Below are 19,441 nucleotides of genomic sequence, written 5' to 3' on the forward strand. Positions count from 1 at the left end.
GCACATGGGTCTTCGATCAAAAACTTTATTTTTACAGTTACGATGATAAAAAAATTGGGAGGCATATCTAGTTTTTTATTGCGATTGTAGATATAAAATTTGTTTTTGTGTAAAGCAACTACATTCAAATTTATTCGGAATTTTGTACTTGATTTTTTGACAGCCTTTGTAAAAAAACTGCTGGAGGCATGCAGGTGAACAAGGTGCCAGTGAACTGTGCTCAAATCAAGGAGTGCAATAAGACTAACGTTATCATTCTCTCCGGTCTGTAGAAGTTTGGGCCCGGAAGGCAAAACCGGTTTTTCTGGCTGCCACCTTTTTTATTACCAGAAAGCAAGAACAAGTTGCGATAATTCATGAAGGACATGCAACGACGTCCGCAATGGTAAACATCCTGCCGGAAAGTAAAGAGAACGGGAAAGATCTGTGGACTTTAGTACCAGCCCTCACACTCCAGGCTCACGCATTCCAAGCCCACTCACAGCTGTGATGATTGCGAGGGACACGACGTAGGCGCAGAAGTAGTTGGAAAGGTGGCCCGAAGGGGCGCGCAGCTTGAGCCACCAGCTCTCCAGGCGGAAGCCCTCGAGCACCTGTGCCGCAAGGTTGGCCCCGACCACAATCACCGGAACAGCTGTGCAGGATACAGGGGGAAAAAAAACGGCAGGCAGGTTGGTGGGCTCAATTATTTGGGTGCAAAACAACATAACAAAAAATACAGTGTTTCATGCGCACCACTACCCTCCCTCGGCACAGATAATCCATAAAAGAAGCTGGTGTGCTTTAATGTTGGTGTGCTTTCAATCCAGGCACCTTCCAACTTTGAGTGTTGTAGATTTGCAACAAAATTGTGCTTGACACTTTTCTGATGGAGGCAAAAAGCAAAAACACCAGTGTGTATGAGATTTCAGCGCACGTTGAAGATCCCCAGGCGGTCAAAATTAATCCGGAGCCCTCCACTACGGCACGCCTCATTGCCTGCATAGCGTCGGCGCGTTAAACCCTACAGTCAATCAATCAATCAATCAATAAATCAATCAATTAACCAGTCAATCAATCAATCAATCAATGTGCTTGACACTTGCTGCGCCCACAGCAGGTAAACATAATTGTGAGTGCCACTAACGTCCTGGTATGCTTTCACACTTTCGTCCAGCACTGCCCCTGACGCATCGCGCACTTCCCGTTCTCCAATTCAAAAATGCATGCTGGAACCACAAGCAGGCTAGCTTAATTCTTTCCGGAAGCTTCTGCTATGCTCACTGTCATTGGGCAGGTGTATGTAACGAATCAACTTTTAATGACATGATGTGTGCTTGTTTCGATGTGATGTGTTCTTGTAACCAGCATGTTCACACATCACGTCAAGCCGGGCTTACACCACAGCGATAAAAGTTGACATAGCACTACAACATCCCCACACTTCCAAATCTGCCTCCCTGCACCATACAGTGCCATACTTACGTACCATCATCATCATCATCAGCAGCAGCAGCAGCCTATCTACACCCACTGCAGGGCAAAGGCCTCTCCCATGCATCTCCAATTATCCCGGTCCTGTGCTAACTGCAACCAATTTATCCCCGCAAAATTTTTTATCTCATCTGCCCATCTAACTTTCTGCTGCCCCTTGCCACACTTGCCTTCTGTAGGGATCCACTCTGTTACCCTCAGTGACCAACGGTTATCTGGCCTTCGCATTACATGCCCTGCCCACGTCCATTTCTTCTTCTTAATTTCTAACAGTATGTCCTTAATACGCGTTTGTTCCCTGACACATTCCTCTCTACTTGTTCCTTATCTTTGGACCTATCATCTTCCGTTCCATTGCTTGCTGGGTCGTCCACAATTTAAGTTGAACCATTTCACAATACTTACATATAGTACTAGAGGGAAATCTGCTGTTGAAGTCGCGTGTAATTGTGGGTGCCATCCTAGCAGCAAGCTGCATTCCTTTTCACTTGGCTCACCTAGCCACGTGGCTTTTTTTTGCTTCCCAAAGCCAAAATCAACAAAAAGGGGTAACTTTTTTTCTTTTTGTTCGTTTTGCATAGAGCTTCCAAATAATCCCCGACAATTAAATCTTCTGGAGCTCCATTTTTCTGTTAGTATACAAGAATCTTGAATTACCTTTTACAATAATGTTGTTTCTCTGCAGCCACAGACAACTTTGGAGCTTGTTGGCGAGTCATGCCAAGTAACCATGGAACGCATCTCTGCAGTACATGACGACGCGCTTGCTAACCTAGAGACTCACAAGCACCTGATTTCCCTCTGTATAATTACAGCCGCCAAACGGTTTTTCGGGCGCCCTATTTTCTGGACCTGCTTGAATATCCGGACTCTGCCATGGCACTGCGATGCGCTCTATAGAATCAATGTATGACAATAAATAAAATTGCGGACAATGGAAACCCTTCTCGTTCTATTTTCTGATTTTCCGGACTTTTTCTTCTGATTGAGAGTCAAAAGTTACCGGAAACACAAACAACATTGCTGCCATTTTGTTCTACTGCAGCCTTGAACTCGCGGTGCATGCGTACCGCCAGCTGATTTTGCATACAGCATCGATAGCAGGCATCGCTCACTGCCCCGTCCTGCGAGCTGCACTGAGGGAAAAAGTCAGTTGTCAGTCACTGCGGTGGCCGTTCAGTTGCACAAGATTGGTTGTGCCGTTTGCACCGCCGCTTGCATTGGTATGGCAACGTAGTGCCCCGCAGAATTGGATCGATGAGGTTTTCAAGCTGCTCCGTAAATGAACGGACTTTTTTGCAAGGATTCATTTTTTTCAAACTGCCTGTTTTTATGAATGCTATCTTGGCTGTTTTGCCAAGATAGCGTCATTTTGCCAGCCGAGACTCGGCCGTTTTGCCGGAAGTCTCGGCTTTTTTTCCGGCATTTCGGCTCCTTCAGGGTACGAAAAATCGCTTGACGACTGTAGTAGGAAACTCTATACCTGAAGCATGCTTCAACTACCCCACTGGCTACGGTTACGGCTGCTGCGCTCACCCCATCCGAGCACAGCCACCTTGACGACTGCGTGGCGCACCACTGTGCACACACACATCACATCGGGCGAGGCACACATCATGCCAATAAAAGTTGATCCAACACCGCAACATTCCCATACACTGCCAACTCTGCCTCCCTGCAGCATGCTTCAGGCATAGAGTCTCATACTAATATATATACTAGAGGGAAATCTGTCGCTGCAATCGTAGGCCGCTGTGGGCGGCGCCATTGCCGCTAGCAATGTTCCTCGCCTACTTGGCTTAGCTAGCCACCTGGCTTCTTTTTTGTCTCAAAGCCAAAATCAACAAAAAAGGGTAACATTCTTCTCTTGTGCATCGTGCATTAAGTTTCTAAATAGTCACTGACAAATTAATTTTTTCGGAGGTTCAATTTCATAACAACAAAACAAAATTTTATTAATCTTCGATGTTGCTTTTTTGCAGCCAGAGGCAACTTTTCAGCCTGTTCGTGAGCCATGCCAAGGACAAGAGGAAATGTGCCTGTCCGGTACATGAGGAAACGCTCGCTGAAACGTGGCTCTCTTAGGCAGTGGCGCCAGATTTCCCTCTAGTATATATTAGTATGAAACTCTATGGCTGTCCCCCACTGGCTACGGCTGCGGTTGTGGCTGCGGCGCTCACCCCATCCGAGCGCGGCCACCTTGAGGACGGCGTGGCGCAGCACGGAGCGGGCGTCCACCAGCTGCACGTAGAGGACGAGGGCGACACAGAGCTGCAGGCAGCAGGCGGCCAGGAGGCAGAGCTGCAGCAGCGAGACCGCGTACGGGTACGCCCGGGGGGACAGCTGGCCCCGCACGCCCTGCAGCAGTGTGCCACAGGCCCCGCACAGCGACACGCACACCTGCGCGTGCAGCGCCTCCAGGCCGCAGCACGACCCCTGGCTGCAACAGAGCACAAAGTGAGAGGAAACGTCGCTTTCCAGGGAGGCCAGAAAACGTCACACGCGCTTGGACGGAGACACTGCTCTTAAAACAGCTTCCTTAAATTCTTGATTAAACTCTGCGAAACTTGCTGCTTTTTTCCCACCGATTTCAAATATGGCATTATTTTTTCAACTGGTCAATTTGTTCCCAAGATAATTAGAGATAATTAGCCATTTTGGGAGGACCAATAGACAAAACAGTGTTGGTCATAAAACTGTAATCTTTGTATTTTCGAATACTATGAACCCTGGTGAGTGCAGTAAGAGAATCGGTTCTTTGATGCACCGCCTAGAGCTAATTTTACAGCTCATAGAACTTTGGTGGCACCAGTGGCAAAGCACCATTTTGAGTGCCCATTTCAAACACAGAAGTTTAGTGAGCTGTAAAATTAGTTCTAAGCGGTGCATCAAAAGACTGCTTCGATTATTACATTCACCAGAATTCAGAGTATTAGAAAGTATAAAGATTACAGTTTTATGGCCAACACTGTTTTGTCTGGTGTTTGACTGAAAATGGCTAATTATCTAAAATAACGACATATTCGAAATCAGTGGGAAAAAAGCAGCGAGACTAACAAGTTTCCCAAAGTTTACTTGAAAATTAAAAGATGTTGTTTTAAGACCAGCGTCCCCCCTTAAAGCTAGCGGTGTCTGTCACGGGAGAAAAACTGCACAGCCGCTGTGATTGGCATTGCACTGCGCGACCCCGGAATGAGTTGCGGCCACTATCATTTCATCCATCAGGTGCCACTACCCTTTCCTTCACCACCACAGCTGCGAAGCTTTGTGCCCCGCGTTCATTTTCATTGTGACCTTATCTGGTCACTTGGCCGCACCCACCACAACAGGCAGTTTTGCTTCCTACATATATTCCTGCTCTGTAGTAACAAGACAAAGGTTGTCGACCCTTGTGACAGAGAGCAAACCCTTCTTAAGATTCACTTGGTTATAAAAAAAATTCTTACATTACGCAGAAATTAACCCAAGTGCAAAATACTACCTCAGTTCCTTGTCTCCACCGCTCCACCACTACCTTGTTTTTTTCTATTTTTGTAAAATAGAAATTGGCATTTCAATGTTCAGTATTTGCCAATAAATGTTACAAAAGGTCAGGTGACTATAATATAACAATTTCGGTTTGTACTGAAAAGTTCTAGATTTTGGAACTGGTTGGCAGTCAAGAGCTGAACCGTGGATGGAAGGCATATCGCCCACAGCTAAGAAGCGACATGCTCATGCAGCGAAGTGTTGACAGTTACAGTAAAACTCAGCCTGAAATATAATTAATAACCTCAAGGGTCAGCTTTCTAGCGACATAAATACTCAATACCCGTTGCAACGGTCAGAAAAAAACATTGTTATGGCAAAGCAGGGGGTGGTCAGGAAGTGACCAGCTTCGCCATCGCACCGCACAATCACCTTTTAAGGCGACGCCCGCACCGGATCACCAGAACCACCAGGGTGAGAAGGAGCAGCACCAGGCAGGCACCACAGCCCAGGCCGGCCACCACGTCTGCCACCCGGTCCTCTTCCACCAGTGCCTGAAAGACGATGAGATCGGCTCTGTGGCCCTCGAACTTCTGGGTTATGCTCTTCGGCTGTTTTTCCCTCAATGCTTAGGAAACTAGAACCCCAGTTCCAAAGCCTCCACAGTTTTTAAAACCCAAACCTCAACCTACGAGGCTTTCTGAAATGCATACCAAAACCATTACGCTTTATCATAAAAAGTGACAATGTTTTTGTAAAGTGTTGGACAGAGGGGGAAATTTCTGGCTGTGGTGGTGGCCCTTGATGATGACAGCGGTAATGCAGTGACACCAAATTTGAAGCTACGGCTAAAAAGAAAAAGAAAAAAAAAATTTCGGGAAGGGGGGATTGCTTAATGCCTCAAATGCAAAGCGAACCTAAGAGTTCCGACAGTGGTTTTGAGAATTGCTTTGCCTTCACAATTGTTCGTCACCTGCTTGCTACACACGTTGTGTGAAAATAAACGGCCAATTCAACTCTCACCGCACTGTTTGCGACAGTTGCTGGTTGCTTTTTTTGTAAATGCTCTAATTATCTGCTTTGAAATTATTCGAAGAAAATTATCATTTGCTTCAAAGGCAAAATTCACACACGCCTAGTCAGTAGTGGCAGCAGCCGTCAACGCAGTGACATTTGCGAAAGGTGATGGTGTTGGCAGCCATTGCCATTAAAATAGTACCGGCTGCAAAACTTAAGATCGTGTTCACAAACGTGCACATCCGTACCTTTGGCTTCTCTCCCACCAGCAAGCCGTAGGTGCCTGCCCACTCGCATGAACACCAGGTGTAGCTCTTGTTCAGCGCTGGCGCCTCAGCCTGACAGCCGTCTAGGACAAAGTGGGCCCTGCTGGGGGGAGGAGGGGGAGGGAAGAAGGCTACGCTATAATGCGCATGGGAGCCTTAGAGGGGCCGTGCAGACAAAACACAAGTTTGGTTCATTCGAAAGATTGCCTCGTTTCAATCATACTGAGACCACTGTTAACGCACACCTCGCTCAAATAAGCTATGTAATTAGGGAAAAAGGGAACGGCCATGCGACCCACTAGCTCATTTCCCGCAACAGAACCTATGATGTCGTATGTGTTCTGCTCTGCGATTGGCTGAGGCCGGCAAAAGCAAACGCAAATTAGGCACGGCTAATAAGCTTGCCGAACGAGCTATTTGTGCTTAAATGTAATGCATATTCATTTTACAGCAGTAAGAATGGTGGGGTAAACAATGAAAGTTACGAAAATACACGTAAGCGTAGAAGTACCAGTCCGGTGCGCACTGCTGTCGGTACTGGGCGCACTATGCTTTTTTTAGCTGCACAGCCCTCCGCCGCTTTGCAGTTGTCTTACACGACACTGGCCGACTGGCGTAAGTGACCTTGACTTACGTGACCTTGTCCGTCGAGCATACCCCTTGTTTCACAAAACGATTACTTTACACCATAACAAAAACAAGACAAGAGCAAATACGGTCAAAAACAAAGCAACGGCGAACAATGGTGGTTGCATGAGTATGGTAGCGCCATCTGGGATGACTGACGGCAAGCAAGGCTACGGGGCCGAATGACACCGTGTAAGTTCGTTTGAATACGCGCACCTATGACTTCATTGCTGACATCCCGAAAACACACGATTCGGCGGGAAAATCAAAATTTTAACCTAACTGAATAATTTCTCAGTGAATACGGCATCATTTTCTGCCGGGCAAGTGCTGCGGGCACTTTGAAACACGAAATCCTTCAAATAAAACAAACCAATTTGTATTTTGTCTGCATGTTAGGTGTTTGCTCGTACATATACCGTATATGGCAACTCTACCAAGCCAAGAACTCACAAGGTAGTTCCCTGCATTTGCACACCGTTTAAATTATTCAGCACATAAGTGACTGCTTGCCTCCTAAATTTCCCGTGTCACTTGTAGTTTGCCGACCATGCAAAACTCACAGCCTTGTATGTGCAAAGCTCTCGAACAATCCGGATATATCGTTTTTGAATTCCCTGAGTGACATCTGCTACAGCCAGGTCGGCAGCATTCATGCTCTGTATAGTGGCTGTCCCGAGACGATGCATAAGTTTAACAACGAAACTCCACGGATTACACCCACGCACCTAACTATACCTTACACTTAGAATTCAATTCTATGTTTGCTTATCCAGAGATATACAGTGTGTTGATTTTACAATAAGGAGTGTAGGGTAATGCTCAGTGAAGAAGTCAGCATAGGAGTCACCGTGCGTGTAAAAGAAAAAGCCGGGGAGTCACCTGTGTGAAAAGTCAGCAACGCCGCACACGGTCGACGGGTCAGCCTGCGGGACAAAAGCGAAAGCTGAGTGAGGGGAGCCTCAAATTATTGAGCTGTGGTTTGATGGCGTTTATCTGCGAAAAATCCATATGAAAACTGCGTATAAGCAACACTCTTGCATAAAAGCTGCACCAATAAAAATCACAAAAACAAAGAAGCAAGAAGAAGAATGCAACTTATGTGCAGCGATACATGGCATATGAATTCTAACCCCTCTCTTTAAGGTGCCCTTACACATACACCGATTGAATTACCATTCCACAGAGCAGCATCAAATCACGCTTGTTTGGCACAAGGCAAGGAACTTGACTGCATAGTGTTCTAACTTTGCATAGGAACCCTCAAAAGCCCTTCTCCAGTGTTCTGAATTTTCCTGCCTTGCCCACCCGTGGCTCAGTGGCCAAGGAACAGGGTGGGGGTTTTTCGATGGAGGTGAAAAACTAAAAGCATCTATGTATATGAGATTTTCGCACATGTTAAAGACAGCTAGTTGGCCTAAATCAATCCGAAGGCCTCCGTTAACGGCACACTTCAAGCCCACGTGTAGTATTGGGGACGTGAAATCTCAAGCTGAATTTTTCAAGACCTGCTTGCCCCCCTCCTTGTCATGCCCGTTGTTAGATTAATTAAGAGGCGGCTCCTTACCGGCCGAGTGTGGGCAAGCTGAACCCGAATGCCGATGCCCTCCTTCTGGCTGAAGGCCATGCTGATGAGGTGCGAATGGAGCTCGTGGGAGCCCTCATCGTGGTTCCTGCCGGGGGGAAGCATCAAACGTAAGCAGCTTCACACGCTTTTCCGTGCTGCGATTGAATTCACAGCTATTGCGTGAGTTCACGCAGCATTGTGACCGTTACAGGGACATCAAATTGTGCCGTAAACATTGTCCAATTACCATACCAGACTGAAATCTAGAACACGCAGGCCACGTTATAGGCCTTTCAGCCGATTCGCGTGCTTTTTCGAACAAAAAAAAAAGCATTCAAAAGTGCCACTTCCCCTCACTTCATCCTTCCCCTCGATTCGCTGACGTCGGCCATGGCAACACACTCAAAAGTCTCCGGCCCTAATTTTAGCCTATTCTTAGCACATCTCACCTGCACAGGCTGTGTGTGAACAAACACAATGTTACAATGTTTGATACACATTATGAACGGGTAAAAACCAAAGTACTGATGAGTGAGACAGCATGGAAACACCATGTTGCAAACCAGTACGAAATCTCTATGATAGTTGGTGTGGTGTCCGCAATGAGCACGCGATGTTTTACATTTTGCCACCCACTGAAAATAAATTGAAGCTCCCGACCTACCCCAAGCAGTCAAATAATAGATTTCACAGGTTAACCTGCGCAGTTCAGCCCCAAATGAAGCTGACGAGTTCATGTTAGTGTCGCTTTATGGCAGAAAAACGCGAAATAGGTTGCCGCAAATCAGCTGGCAAGATGCAAGGATGAAAGATAGGTGTGTGCAGTCATAGGAGCAAAGCACTTCTATGCGAGACAAAAGATCCTCATTGACGTGTGTCCACTAAGACATGGCTGCCCTAACCACACGGTCACTCCCTCTAGGTAGCGATTTCTTACTCCTTGAATTTGTTGCCTGGATAGAAAACTTTTGTTGAGGTCAGGGGTCATGCTGTGGCTACTGGAATAGGATGCAAACCTCCAAATTTTACTGAGCAAGAAATAACAAAGACAGACTTTCACGCACCCGCGTCGTGCCAGGAATCGTTCAGGCAGCAACTCATCGAGCGTCTTGAACAGGGCCACAGCAACAAGCAGCTCACTGGGCTCCCCTGCCGGAGGAAGAGGGGAGAACAAGAGATCGAAATGTCTACTTTACAAGAGTTGGCAGAAAAAAATGTGGTGCGAATAAGCTTTACAAGCACTACAACACAGTCAGTTTCCTAAACCACTTGCAGACAGCTTGATAAAGGTGACCATTTGCGTTGTAATGTATGCATGCTTTGTCTGCAATCTCTCAAAGCAAGTGGCCTCAGAGATAAGCAAAAAACAATGCTTAACAGACTAATATCATCGTAATTTTTCACAAGAGATCAACACTCGATGAAAGTGTAACTGAACAAGAATATGAAGAAAAGTCATTGAACAAATCCCCACTGAAGAGAATGTTTGAAATCCAGCTAATCTAAACAAATTAACTTTAAATAAAATGACCACCTCTAATTCCCTTGTGAACCCCGTCAGAAACGTATAAGCCCATGCCATACTTACTCAAATCTAGGCCGATACTTCTTTTTAAAAAGTCATTTATGAAAGTTGGGGGTCGGCTCAGATTCGAAGATGCGGCTTTCCTGTCACCGCAAGACACTCAACGCCACCTTGCAGCCACAGGCTTTCAGCTTGCAGGTTTGCAGGCTCCATTTTGCTTGTTCGAACGTTGTGAACCCAGCTATCAGCATTCCGTGCTTGCTTGCATACGTCGCCGCGTGACCTCAAGAAGCACCCATGTTCACGGCACAACAGCGCCCACCAAGTGGTGCCACTACACCGTGGCTTTTAAGTGAAAAGTAGTCTTGGAGGCAGAGAGAACTTCAAACCTCCAAGCACAGCACGACTTCAGCGTCGATGAGAAGAACGTGCACCGATGGTGAAAGCAGCAGAACAAACTTTTCAGCTGCTCTGCCAAGCGAATCGCTTTCACAGGACCCAAGAAAGGTCAACACCACGTGGTGGAGAAGGATGTCACTGACTTTATCTCGCTGCAAAGACAGGGTGGAATGCCTGTGACGAGGGAGATAATACAGGCGAAGGCGAGGGAGATCGCAAACATTCGAGGCATCGTGCGGACTCAGTTCAAGGCCAGCAGGGGCTGGGTCACTCGTTTTATAAAGCGGTTTGGGTTCAGCTTGCGACGGCAGACATCTGTGTGCCAAAAGCTAGTCCCTGAGTTCAAGGAGAAGTTAGTAGCATTCCAGCGATTTGCCATCAAGAAGCGGCTGGAAAAGGAGTGCCGACTTGGCCAGGTGGGTAACGCCAATAAGACCACGCTGTACTCTGACATGTCTGCTGCCTACACAACGAATGAGAAGGGCGCGAAATAAGTGAAAGGTAGAACTGCTGGCTGCTAGACGCAGCCAGCAGCCTACCACCATAATCTTGTTGGATAAAACCAGCGCGAATTCAGACGAAGACAAAGGAAGTAACCACAAGGACAGCCGCTGGTTTTATCCAAGAATGCCTAATTTCCAACTAGCCCAGCTTGCAACCCTCCTGCATAATCTTGTGTTGCACGGCCGATGGGCGAAAGCTGCCGCCGTACATTATTTTTATGAGGAAGACTCTTCCAGCTCGGTGGACACGCCTTGTTGTACAGCAATACGTTTTGCGCCTGCATTTCTTTACCCCCCTCCGTAACGAGTTCTTTGCGTGCAGTGAAAAAACAGATAATCATTCGTATGTTTGTTATCCGAATAAACATGACGTTATTGCGCGTCACTCCTTTTTCTAAACATTGTATTAGGCTGCGAATGATGTGGAAACATAGGGGGGTGTTTTTCTGGCCTTTCCGTGGTGTGTTGGAGCAGATTTCGCCTCAACGAATTTTCGCTTCAACGAAATGTTTCGCACATCCCGTCAATTTCGTTGTAGCGGGATTTGACTGTAATTGTGTTGGCCTTCCGTAAGTGCAGCATCTTGAACACGCTGGATGGAGGCGAGGACAGTGACGACGACGACGAGTGAGCATTGAACATGCCACAACAAGCGCCAAAAGTGCAATAAAGTGCATGTTTTAGTCTCAGTCTAGTGCCTTTCTTAATTTGGCTTATGATCATGGTAAGCTTTTTATATTTTCTGACCTCCTGAATTTCGGGAGTCGGCCTAGATTCGAGTAAACACGGTAGATAACAAAGTTGTGCCATACAATAGGTACCTTCTCCAAGGTCAAAGGCGCAATGCACTCGCATTGGAAGCGAGAGGGAGGAAGGAGCGTGTGGTTACCGTGGATTTCTTGCTTCAAGGTCAATTCCACCGAGTTCCCAGCCCAGGCAGAGGTTGCAGCACCGGGCAGGGGAACCCGGATAGTCGTGGTATCAGCAGGGAGTCGAGTGACCCGGCCAATGGATACGACTGAAAGGGACAACATCGCATTTCTTTTTTTTTCTGCGATTTCAGTACCTTCAAAGGGGCACTGAACAGAGCCACTGGTATACTCCCTCACTCTTGCCACTGATATACCAGCTTACAATGATAAATTGAACCATTTTAGGCTTTGGGCCAATTAATATGCAGTCAAGAGTGCCATGTTCTTTTTTGCCGAATGCCTCGCATTCAAGTGGGCTGTGACAATAGACTTGAAAGTTCACGGGGCAGAACTTAACGAGTGCTCGAACAAAAACAAATTTGCTGCGAAACACGCAACAACCTGACCTTACAAATGAAGACTCTCATTCTCACTGTGAATTTGCGTGATTTCTTTGTGATCATTTGTGAAGTAGACTCAGAGGAGCGCAATGCTTTTCCTTTACCCTTTTTTGGTTCCCATTTTTAAAAAATAGACTAATGAGTCATCCCTGCACTACAAGTTGAACTAAATGCTTACAGGAGCTGAAATAAACCATGAAGACCTAAAATGAAGTTCAACAGATCCTGTTCAGTGTCCCAATGCAACATAGCAAACTTCCAGGGTTTTTTTTCGCAAACTTACTAAATAAAATTATCAGTTCAGGTCAATGCAGCTACAAGACACGTATGCGTCTAAAGCAATACAACCATTCCTAATTTTTCACAGCTGGTGCTGTGCTACAAGCCAAGATTGCTACATCTACCAACTTGCTCATAGACATTAATTAATTTATATTTTTTTATCACTTCCTGGCTTCCAGAGACTGTTTCAGATTTCTAGATTGTCCCCAGTGTCTAGACAAAATGTGTCAGGCACTTTGTTTAGATTTTGACTGAAATTCTTGAGGGTTAAACAAAACGCAGCATCATCCTAACAGATGAAGGTGTTTTGAGAGCCTGTTATCTGTCAGCACAGTGACCTGCCCCACTCACCCAAGGCCGGCCGGTCAAAGTTCTTGAAGCGGCCTGGTGTCAGCGCTCTAGCGGCCAGCAGTCCGAACCGGAGGACGTGGCTCTGAAGGTGACCAATGGTCTGCACACCAGAGTCCAGATCCAGCGAGAAAGTGAAGAAATAAAAAAGACAGAATGTGCAAAGTATAAATGCAGGCAAGACGTGATACCAGCCCTCTAGATAGGCATGAATTGCTTCCTAAACTTTTTTGACAGTTTTATGTTTAGCAGGGGAGGAGCAAGTAAGAGGCAAGGCTACATATAAGCCATACAAAGCAGTCTGTACAGGGACACACTGTCCCATGATGAGGAATTTGAGCACTCACCACATGGTCTTGCAAGAGCAATGGCTTGTGGGCCAGCAGATGTGAGACAACATCCCAGATGGCCTGCACAGTGCAGGTGCGTGCATTGGTGCTTTGTATAAGATAAAACATTTAGCTCTCTTAAATCTAGTAGAAAAGATTCAGCTGCAGCCCCATTATATTTCAATGCAAGCAGAGACAAACACTTCTGCTTCGTACAAACTGTGCTGAATCCTCAAGGGTTGCAAATGAAAGCAGCTCACAAAGAAGAAAGATGATCCCTGGATTACCCCAAATGTTACACTTTCACAAAACCTCACAAATAACGACATGTTGGCACACACTTGTGACAGAACTGCACAAAGCAACAAAAAAGGGGAAGGGGGCTGACGGCGACAACAACCTCCCCCATATTTATTTCATAACTCCGTGATCTGCTCTAACTCTTCCCCGAAAATGCTGCATAGATGCGGAATGCCTCTTCCCTGCAGCGAATTAAATTGCCTTTTAGCGAAATCACTTATCTACAGAAAGTAACTTCAAAGTAAATTAGGGGGTCTTTCATCCCACTGACATCTGACGGGCCAGGCAATATCAGAACAGTCTGTCACAGACCCAGGGGCAGAATTCTCAGTTTTGTTAATTTCGAGTGAACCCTGATTGGCTGACAGTAAGCGACCCAGATATGATGCAGCGCAGGCACGGTGGGGGGCACTGGTACACGTCACTGGTCGGAGGCCTCACAAGTGCAGATGCATCACAATTGAAATGGACGTGAAATGGGCATTTTTGAAATGGACAAACTCAGAGTTCCGACCGAGGGTTCCAAACTGTAGTAGGGACTTTGTTGCCCTTCTATAACAGGCGGACTCACATCGGTGGCGGCCAGGGCGGGCTGTCCCCCGTTCCGGAGCAGCGGGTGGCTGAGGTAGTCGACGAGGCTGCCCAGGAAGCCCACCAGGGGCCGCCCCTCGCCGGGCTGGAGGGGCCGCCCCTGGAGATACTGGCGCAGCTCGGTGGACAGCTGCTGCCCTGACGACACCAGGTAGCCCATTCGCATGCTCTCCAGCTAAGAGAGGGGAAATGAAGGAGGGGGGGAGAAGGGGGCAGCAAATTGCGATCAATGCTCCCTCCTGATCCTTCTGGCATGCCTCCTCTTCCTTGGCGTGATCAGAGCCCGACTGTAACGTGCAGGCAAGTTTACTTTGGAAAATACGAAAAAATATTTCAATGCCGATTCTACCAGGCAGACGCAAAAGACGTGATACCTTGTACCTGGAAGAAGACTTTTAGATTTATGCATGCATTTGCAGCAACAAAAATGCCTCGTGCTGCATAAACTCGCTTACCCAGCTCTTGCCAGTCTTAAACTTGAGCGGAAAACATTGAAAGTGTTTGCTGTTTTAAGCGCATCGACCTTTATTATTTTGGATGCAATAAGCCATTGGTTCATTCGTTGCTACTTTACAAATTCCGCCAGGGAGTCTTCAAGTTCTTGCACGTCATCTGTGTTTGGGGATGGCGAATGCTTTCCTTGTAGCCATGCATGAAGATATAGAGTTCCCTTGTTTACACCAATCGCACACGTGTCTCTGGAAAGCCCAGTCTGCCTGAAGCTGCCCAGTTACCCTTGTTCTTGGCATGTAAAACAACCTTGCACATGAAGTACGCTTTACAATGTGAGTGTCAGAGCCATAACGCTTGAAATAAGGTGCTAATAGTAGCAGCATCGACGTGTTCAACACCTGGCCAAAATTTACGCACATGATGTCAACGGAATGATTACAGATTGGTTTGAGTTGTGTTTTGACAAGATTTGGTGTTCCTGGTGATACATACTGCTAGTTGTTTTACGGCTTATTTAACTGCCCAATCGTAATGCGCACACAAATTTGAAGCGTACTTTAGAGAAAAAAAGGGCACACAAGAATCGTGCAAGTATGGTACACTGTTCTTAACCCCTTAAGGGCTCATTAAACAAAACAGTTACCGTATTTTCCGGTCTATAAGTCACACCTTTGTATAAGTTGCACCCCCTCAAAATGACAGTTTTTCCAATCAAAAATTCATACACACAGATGGCATGTACTTACGGACAGCGCTTAGGCAAAACCATCGAAGTCCTTTTCCTCCAACTCGCTAACAAATAATTCAGTATCTTCAGTGAAAGCTCTGCCGGCGCATCACTGTTGTCCTCCGACTCTCTGATGTCTTGTTTGCCAACATCGTTACCACTCGCGGACCAGATTACTCCGGCCTTTATCAACCCGGCTACAACTGCTGTTTTGCAGAAATGGAGTCCCAAGAGTCGGAGACCCATTTGGCCACCTCTCCAAACGTCACGCGTCTCTTGCGTGCTGTCGTAAATCAGCGCAATAAAGGTGTCATGGCGGGCCGAAGTGACGCGACCGGAAGTGGCCCGAAAATCGAAACTTATCAGCAAGCTGTCATTTTAAAAATTGGCAGCACGTTTACCTCCTTCAGTGTAACTTCTTCTCTCTCTTCTTCTTGTTAACTCTCTGTAATAATTTATAAGCTGCACTTTGTTTTTGCAACCCAGTTTGATATTACTTTGAATGTATTCTGAACTGTAGTTACTGCGCATGGCAGAAAGTGGCGCACGGTTGTCGCAGGCCATTATCATTGTTTTTGACTAGAAAAAGCCATAGAGTTTCTTACAATATAACTACAGGTTTTCCCGCTCAATTTAATCCAATCACCATACAATTTAATCCAAGCGCCAGCCAATTTAATCCAAGTGCCATCTAATTTAATCCAAACGCCATCGAATTTAATCCAGGTGCCAGCGAATTTAGTCCAAGTGCCAACCATTTTAATCCAGCTGTCGGAAGGTTGCTCAGGGGTGTCTTGCGCGGAATTCGGCGCAGCTTTGCGGGCTTTCATGCGCGAGATTTGATGAAAAAATGGTGTTCCTTGATGCCTTACGTTCTAAATATCATATGCGCGCATCCTAATAGACATTTACTAACACCCGCAGACGAGCACAGCGGTCTCGTTTGATCCGTTAGTGGCGTGTAGTGATCGTTTGCGAGACAGTCACAAGTATCATCTGCTTGCGTATTGTTACCCCAGCAGATTTGCTAGTGTATTTGTACGCGAGCAGACGATACTTATGTCGCCAGCAGGCGATATTTCTGGCGATTTCGCAGACAGTATTATAACTTGGAAATATTGCTTAACGCTCCAGAGGAGCATTAATGAGGTTTTACAACCAAATGTCTAAAACATTGTTACAGGAGGAGCAGACGATGCTTCTGACGCGAGTTACACTACGCTGGCAAGTCTGGTGGCGTAACAATACCGGAGCAGACGATACTTCTAACGAACTCGCAGACGATGACCACACGCCACTGACGGATCAAATGAGACCGCTCTGCTCGTCTGCGGATGTTAGTAAATGTCTATCAAGATGCGCGCTTATGATATTTTGGACGTAAGGCATCAAGGAACACCATTTTTTCATCACACCCCGCGCATGAAAGCCTGCAAAGCTGCGCTTAATTCCGCGCAAAACACCCCTGAGCAACCTTCCCACAGCTGGATTAAAATGGTTGGCACTTGGATTAAATTCGCTGGCACCAGGATTAAATTCGATGGCGTTTGGATTAAATTAGATGGCAGTCGGATTAAATTGGCTGGCGCTTGGATTAAATTGTATGGTGATTGGATTAAATTGAGCGGGAAAACCTGTAGAGGGGAAACTGGCGCTGCGATCGTACGCCTCAATGGGCGTGATGGGTAATTGTGGATTCGGATTGGCGCTTGATGGCTCCTGAAACTTACTATGGATTGCAGGCAGTTTCGTTTTCGTTTTGGATTTGCATGAACGCATTTGCCTAGGCGGGGTGTTGGGAGGAGTGATCAAAATACGTTTCTCCTTGAACTGCATGCCTCGCGTGCACTGACGCCGCCCTGAGTGGAATGTTTACAACCAGAGTTGCGAATTGGGTGGGTTATCAATGCATTGCCGCACAGCGAGCACGAAAACACAAATGACGGTGCTCTGTGCGGCGAAGTTGTCTGCTAATTAGGAGTTGCGGCGCTCTCATTCGGCAGAGCAATGTATTGTCGAAGCTGACGACGGTTGCGAATCGCTTGGAACAGCCAAACCTTCCGTGCGAACGCCGGCTCCTACTGCGTAGAACAGCAGCACTGGCGGCTGATAGGAACGCAGCTTGATGTATGTCACTATATAACTTCTCCAAAGGTAATCGGTTTCTTTTTTCTTATGAGCACAAAAATTCTCTTACTATTACAAACCACCAGCGCCGAAACTTTTACAAGTAGTTTTTAAAAAAGTCCGCGTCCTGCTGTAGTTGGCGAAAAATGGCAAACCTGCTCCACAAACCTTCTCGACTCCGCGTCTGCTTTTTATTTAAACGCGCCGTTTTATTTCGTACAAAACCGGTTTTTGTCACTAACTTTTTTGTTCGCCATGTAATTTGTAAACGGAGAACCGGGCAGTAAGAGCTTTTTTGTCAAAAAACACAATTTGCGCAGCCATAAGCCCGTTTTGATCCTACGCAATCCGGTTCCAAAACCACCCATCATTCCCATTGAAGCGTAAGCGCCGCTGCCATGTTCGCGTTGACACTAGCGCCAGTTTCCCCTCTAGTTATTTGTATGAAACTCTATGGAAAAAGCTGCAAATTCTTTGGTTTAACGTCCCGAAGCGACATATGGGCTATGAGAAACACCGTAGCAGTGGGCTTCAGATTCATTTAGACCATAGAGCTGTGTCTCTCAACGTGCGCTGTCCACGCGCGGCCGCCACGAACCGGATTTATTCTAGACATAAGTCACACCAGTGAATAAGACGCACCAACGAAAATTTCAGAAAAAAACCGCAACTTATACACCGGAAAATACGGCATGTACCAAAGTTGCGAATTTTTTTATAGTGTAAAATACTTCAGTAACATCTTCAAAACAGAAAAATATTTGCAAAAAACATTTTACGGGAGATAACAATGTTTCATTGGTCATTCTTCACTGCATCAAGTAATACCCCATACTCGGTGCTTTTGAGGTGTATTCTGAAATAAAGTCGGGGACGCTGTCCTTAAAAATGTCATTGCTATCTTCTTCACTTGAAGAATCAAACATGACCCCGACATACTCACCCTCGCACTCTCAATGTCTGCGGGAGAAATGCCGCATGAATGGGGCCATGTTTGTTTATAACGAGGGGGGAACATAAGGCACATATTGCACCATCTAGTGTGCAAACTCTCAGTCAGTAAAAGTGTCAATGACAGAAACTGTGCTGCCACCTATGTTTTAAATAGAAAAGCATCATTCGATGAGCTGGGCTTGTCAAAAGACTTAGAACATTGCAAAAGACTCACGACGAACACACGTAGTCGTAAGCAAACAAGTGGCGACTGCTCATAACGAGCTGAGGTCGCCATAAGCCCTTAGGGGGTTAATGGTGACGCAGCCTCCCACATGATCTGACAGAGAGATGAATACAGAAAACCCGATGGAGGGACAAGATGAGAAAACGCGGGGTCGAAGGATGGACTCGGAGAGGGCGGGACAGGAGCGCTCCAGTGGCGCACTTGCCTTCCACTGGAGCTGTGCGAGCCGGGCGTCGGTGCAGCCCGAGAAGTCGGGGCTCCCCCACTGGGCCTGCCGGTCAAGGGACAGGTGGCAGGGCCGCTCCAACCGGCCCTCCACGTACAGCGGCTGGGGACACGCCTGCACGTCCCGCGAGTGCGCCGCCGTGCGCTGCCACTGCACCCCGTGCGACTCCTCCGCGGGGCACACCTCCGTCGATACTGCACATGAATTACAGAGTGTTGCACACGCACACATGGCAACGCTACTCGAGAACGCAGTAGCGGAATTCCGTTCGAACTCGCAGAAATTCCCGCCATTTTTTTTTACAGCGTTCGCTGTTGGTGCCATGCTCCTGAGATCGGGAAATCCTGTGTGGTCCACCTCCGCCGACACTGCACACATACACAGGCCGTTGCACAGACGCGTGTGAACGTTGCAACACTGCTCTATCATGGTAATGGAATCCTGTTTGAACTCGCAGGAATTACCGCCATTTTTCTTGCAGCGCTAGCTGTTACAGTCGAATCCCGCTACAACGAAATTGACTGGACGTGCAAAAAATTTTGTTGGAGCGAAAATTCGTTGAGGCGAAATCTGCCCCAACACACCACGGAAGGGCAAGAAAAATAGCCCCGGATATTTCCGCATCATTGGCAGCATAATACAATGTTTAGAAAAAGGAGTGACGCGCAGTAACCTCGTGTTTATTCCGATAGCAAACATACCAATGGTTATCTGTTTTTTT

The 19,441-nt window shown here is 46.8% G+C and overlaps 1 protein-coding gene across 2 annotated transcripts in view; it reads right to left on the minus strand.

Annotated features, from left to right (window-relative positions):
- The window catches only part of LOC144159302 (uncharacterized), a 56,349-nt gene that overhangs the window by 10,748 nt on the left and 26,160 nt on the right, over positions 1-19,441 (minus strand). Inside the window, exons 10-21 of one of the 2 annotated variants that reach the window (XM_077690708.1) lie at positions 18,700-18,914; positions 13,988-14,182; positions 13,135-13,197; positions 12,791-12,890; positions 11,735-11,863; positions 9,483-9,567; positions 8,419-8,524; positions 7,734-7,777; positions 6,207-6,324; positions 5,374-5,495; positions 3,654-3,913; positions 483-634 (exon numbers count right to left, since the gene is read on the minus strand). In XM_077690708.1, the coding sequence (XP_077546834.1) occupies positions 483-634; positions 3,654-3,913; positions 5,374-5,495; positions 6,207-6,324; positions 7,734-7,777; positions 8,419-8,524; positions 9,483-9,567; positions 11,735-11,863; positions 12,791-12,890; positions 13,135-13,197; positions 13,988-14,182; positions 18,700-18,914 (1,589 nt within the window). Of the gene's footprint in view, positions 1-482; positions 635-3,653; positions 3,914-5,373; positions 5,496-6,206; positions 6,328-7,733; positions 7,778-8,418; positions 8,525-9,482; positions 9,568-11,734; positions 11,864-12,790; positions 12,891-13,134; positions 13,198-13,987; positions 14,183-18,699; positions 18,915-19,441 lie in introns of both variants that reach the window. The other variant, XM_077690707.1, reaches the window with a different exon arrangement.

The sequence above is a fragment of the Haemaphysalis longicornis genome, unplaced genomic scaffold (assembly GCF_048455015.1).
Source record: "Haemaphysalis longicornis isolate Haplotype H1 unplaced genomic scaffold, Haemaphysalis longicornis Haplotype H1 scaffold_10, whole genome shotgun sequence".
Taxonomy (NCBI): domain Eukaryota; kingdom Metazoa; phylum Arthropoda; class Arachnida; order Ixodida; family Ixodidae; genus Haemaphysalis; species Haemaphysalis longicornis.